Source organism: Cebus imitator, unplaced genomic scaffold (assembly GCF_001604975.1).
Source record: "Cebus imitator isolate Cc_AM_T3 unplaced genomic scaffold, Cebus_imitator-1.0 Scaffold297, whole genome shotgun sequence".
NCBI classification, from domain to species: Eukaryota; Metazoa; Chordata; class Mammalia; order Primates; family Cebidae; genus Cebus; species Cebus imitator.
The window spans coordinates 216,755-219,118 of record NW_016107612.1 but is presented as its reverse complement, the minus strand read 5'-3'; the positions used below and the strand labels follow the sequence as shown (position 1 = coordinate 219,118).

General features: G+C 42.3%; 1 protein-coding gene across 1 annotated transcript in view; it reads right to left on the bottom strand.

The window, feature by feature from the left end:
• Nucleotides 1-2,364, bottom strand: part of GOT2 (glutamic-oxaloacetic transaminase 2) — a 27,264-nt gene that overhangs the window by 9,866 nt on the left and 15,034 nt on the right. The window contains exons 4-6 of the mRNA XM_017502557.2: nucleotides 1,434-1,493; nucleotides 762-923; nucleotides 447-551 (exon numbers count right to left, since the gene is read on the bottom strand). Coding sequence (XP_017358046.1) covers nucleotides 447-551; nucleotides 762-923; nucleotides 1,434-1,493 — 327 coding nt within the window. The remainder of the gene's footprint in view (nucleotides 1-446; nucleotides 552-761; nucleotides 924-1,433; nucleotides 1,494-2,364) is intronic.

Here is a 2,364-nt window from a genome sequence, read left to right as displayed (position 1 = left end):
ACCATGTTGACCAGGATGGTCTCGATCTCTTGACCTCGTGATCCACCCGCCTCGGCCTCCCAAAGTGCTGGGATTACAGGCTTGAGCCACCGCGCCCGGCCCTAATTTTGTATTTTTAATAGAGACGGGGTTTAACCATGTTGGCCAGGCTGGTCTCGAACTGCTGAACTCAGGTGATCTGCCCGCTGTGGCCTCCCCGAGTGCTGGGATTACAGGGGTGAGCCACTGCGCCAGGCCAAAAAAAATTACTTTCAAATGCTCATGCGTCATCAATCCCAGAACTGCTAATCACACAAATGAGGAGCCCTTTTCTGGCCGCTTATCCACCCGTGTGGACATTTCATGCAGGTTCAAGGTTAAGACTCTCTGTTAAGACATTGCCAAATTAAGCCTCCAAAGCTGGTTACTAAACACAGAACTGTCACCATTGAGTTCATCCTCCTCACCTTCACCACTGTTGCTATTTCCTTCCACTGCTCCGGACGCGGGTCCACTCCCGTGGGATTATGGGCACAGGCATGCAGAAGAAGAACACTTTGTTCTGGTATTTTCTAGAGAGAAAAACAACCAACAGATGACTTTGCAGCTTTAAAGGAAACAGTTTATCTGAAATGCCACAGGATCCCATCATTTGATAAGTAACAAAGGTAACTGGAAGTCTGGGAATCAGCTCATCCCCAGTACTGGGACATGTTGGGAGACACCGTATGTCCGCAAGCAAGAGTTTTATTCATCTCTCTCCTCCTGAAAGCCCCACTTACTGAAATGTCCTCCATAGCACCTGTGAAGTCAAAACCGCAAGTCTTGGGGTCGTAATACCGATAACCTTGTAGCTGCATGCCAGCGTCCCTGAAGATGGGTGTGTGGTTTCCCCAGCTTGGTTTGGGCAGAAAGACATCTCGGCTGAACTTAAAAAATCTTTGCTAAAAAATGAAAGGAAATAGAAAAATGAACAAAGGAGAGGCAAAAAAAGTTGACATATTTTAATGAGAGAACATTTTTCTCTGCTGAAACCCAGTTTCTCTCTAGGATTGAGAAGCAATATTGACTCAGCAGTGAGACTGCGTGGGTTGGAACAGTCTCTGACAGTTATATTGGCCGTGTAGCCAAGGACCTATCTGGGTCTTACTTTTTTCACCTGTAAACAGCCTAACTATACCTCCCTCACAGGGATTAAACAAGCATTTTAAAATGCAAAACCTCCCTAGTAAATAGTAAGTTCCTTGTGAACTGAATTTATCATCATCTATATTCTATGTTTCTTGTAATTTCTTCAAAATCCTTTCATTTTCTAATCAGAGAATAGAACATCTGCAAACTTCATGGAAAGAAGAAATCTACTTCTGTATCAACAGTCAAATACACACACAATAGGAAGCCTTATCATCTGCAATTTATATACAGTTCTTTGCTGAAGAAGCTTCCAGACTCACCAGAAAACTGGCTCCGATCCTTAAAGCCCCGGTTCCAGAAATGGTCTGCACAGTGACAAACTGAAGGAGAGACACCCATGGTCAGTGATGTGCAACACTCTCTATATAGGCCCAGCCCCAGGGGCACTGCTCTGTCCAGGACCCTTTATAATTCAGAAGCTAATTCTTTATGGCCAGTATCATTCTATTTTACACAGAAAACTTTCAGGACACAAAAATTCCTCCCAAATATAAAAAAGGGGTGAATTACATAAAAGATATAAAAAGACAGTGAGAGGCTAGGTGCGGTGGCTCATGCCTGTAATCCCAGAACTTTGGGAGGCCAGGGTGGGCGGATCACCTGAGGTCAGGAGTTCGAGACCAACCTGGCCAACATGGTGAGACCCCATCACTACTAAAAACACAAAAATTAGCCGGGCGGGGTGGCACACACCTGTAATCTCAGCTACTCAAAAGCCTGAGGCACGAGAATTGCTTGAACCTGGGAAGTGGAGGTTGCAGTGAGCCAAGATCATGCCACAGCATTCTCGTGTGGGCAACAAAGTGAGACTCTGTCTCAAAATAAATAAATAAATAAAATAAAATAAAATAAAATAAATAAAAAGACACTGAGAAGTCACTACATTAAAACATTACTCTAGAATCATATGAAGTAGAATGACTCCCTAAACATCAAAGTTCCTTGAAAAGCAAGTCAACGAATATACAAGGATAAAATTACAATATTTTAAAGATTTTCTAAGAGGTACTCTTTTATGAGTTTTCATAATCTGAAAATATTCATGCTTTGGGTAATAGGAAGATGCTTGAGGTGAATTTGCTTATTCAAATTGGTCAACTTTAAGGGAGAAATAAGAAACTATGGTAGGTTTAAGAGGTTTTTGTTTGTTGCTGCTGTTTTTTTTTTTTTTTTTTTTTTGAGACGGAGTTT